Genomic DNA, 1,619 nt, shown 5'->3' with positions numbered 1-1,619 from the left:
ACCGGGCACCTCAGAGAAAGAGAGGGCAACAAAACCGCAAAAGCTACAGGACTCTCAGAGGCAGTTCCGCCAGGTAGTCTTATCATAGGACCACTTGTCCAGTCAGAAAAATACACACACCAAGCCATAGACTAAATTCTCGAGAGGAAAGTCAGTTTTTGCAGGGCTTGTATTGAGAGGGAAAAGAACTAACAAAAACCTGATAAAACCGAACAAACCCTTCTTTGGTTAAAGGCCTAGTGCCGAAACCATTCTTTGAAATGTTGATGTTTTTTCCTGCTACATTTTTTGAATGGCTGTGACCGAAGGCAACTGACTGTTATTTTATAATACCATCAAATGCTTCTGCATGTTTGCTTTGCTTGTGGCTTTGGCGCTGTAAAGGACAAACTAATTTATAATAGGTAAAGAAAGATATATAAACACCACAGCCACTGCTTACCTAACATTATCAAATGCTTAGACTAGGGTCTCTTTAACTAAAATCCACTGAAATCTAACCCCTACACACTCCAGTGCCTGTGACACTTCAACTTCCTTTGTAAGCCAGGATGCTTCTCTGTTTATCCCATTTTTGGACCCTTTCCCTGTTTACCTCTTGGAGGAATCTGCAAACCCTAGCCTCACTGCCCAGGGTCCACAAATCCACTAAGTCCCCATTATCCTGTGGATGTTTTCCCAAATTGTACCTCCTCTATTCCTCCTGGAGCCTCCTTTGGTTATGACTACTGGTTGGTTGCACTCACTCTGCGCATTACTCACTCTATAACTTACAATCCTACTGTCCCTCACCTTCACTCTCCTTTCCTTCTTACAATCTACTTAAATGTATATTTTTCTATATTCTCACCCTCAAGACAGATAGTTAATTTATATATGTAGTTTCTATCTTTGATAATATGTCATGATTAACTGTAGATCCCAGTGGAATGATTTAAAACATGCCTAGAAATTTTGCATATTTTAATCATAAATTCCCTATGTTGACAATCAGTGTGTTTTGGCATCTTTGTTTGCAGGCTAATGGAAGTGCTAAGAGATCTGGAGGAGATCCCAAATCCACTTCTCCTACCGTGCCTGCTTCTAAAATTCCTGCTTTTTCCTCTAGTATGGGAAAAGGCTTGTCCCAGTCTGATTCTACTAATATTGTTAATTCTTCTTCTCTTTTATCTTCTTCCCTTCCCACTAGCAAATCCTCTATCCCTCCTCGATCCAGTTCCACCCCTTCCTCTCATATCCCCTCTGTTTCTAATGGTTCTTTAAAATTTGCCCCTCCCACTCACAGCACTAAAGGCCTCTCTATTCCCACACAGACACAAAATGGTCGACCTTCCTCCTCCTCTTCCTCTTCCTCTTCCTGTTACCACTCCCCTTTATCCCCGACTATGTTGAGTCAGAGTGTGAAGAGTATCCGTACCATTCACACACCCAGCTTCACCAGCTACAGTCGGCCACACAACGGGAGTGCCAGTAAATCAGCTATTCCCACGGTAACTGTCGCCAAAGATGCTGCGTAGAATGCTTCGCTGCTTCGCAACCATTTATGTATCTCTTAATGAGGTGGAGTTTCTCCTGATTTTACTTTGATTCATTTTTTTTTAATTGTTTATTTTTGAACA

General features: G+C 41.7%; 1 protein-coding gene across 1 annotated transcript; it reads left to right on the top strand.

The window, feature by feature from the left end:
• Nucleotides 1-6: 6 nt before the first annotated feature.
• LOC107580499 (sickle tail protein-like) lies at nucleotides 7-1,605 on the top strand. The gene is made up of 2 exons (XM_016266188.1): nucleotides 7-73; nucleotides 1,020-1,605. Exon 2 carries the CDS (start codon nucleotides 1,110-1,112, stop codon nucleotides 1,515-1,517), a length of 408 nt encoding a protein of 135 aa, XP_016121674.1. The 5' UTR covers nucleotides 7-73; nucleotides 1,020-1,109; the 3' UTR covers nucleotides 1,518-1,605.
• The last annotated feature ends 14 nt before the right edge of the window (nucleotides 1,606-1,619 follow it).

The sequence above is a fragment of the Sinocyclocheilus grahami genome, unplaced genomic scaffold (genome assembly GCF_001515645.1).
Source record: "Sinocyclocheilus grahami isolate Dianchi unplaced genomic scaffold, SAMN03320097.WGS_v1.1 scaffold34695.1, whole genome shotgun sequence".
NCBI lineage: Eukaryota > Metazoa > Chordata > Actinopteri > Cypriniformes > Cyprinidae > Sinocyclocheilus > Sinocyclocheilus grahami.
This window is presented reverse-complemented; position numbering and strand designations above follow the sequence as displayed.

Excerpts from the sequence above, each read along its gene's own strand:
- LOC107580499 (XM_016266188.1), top strand. The coding sequence starts at position 1,110 with ATGGGAAAAGGCTTGTCCCAGTCTGATTCTACTAATATTGTTAATTCT.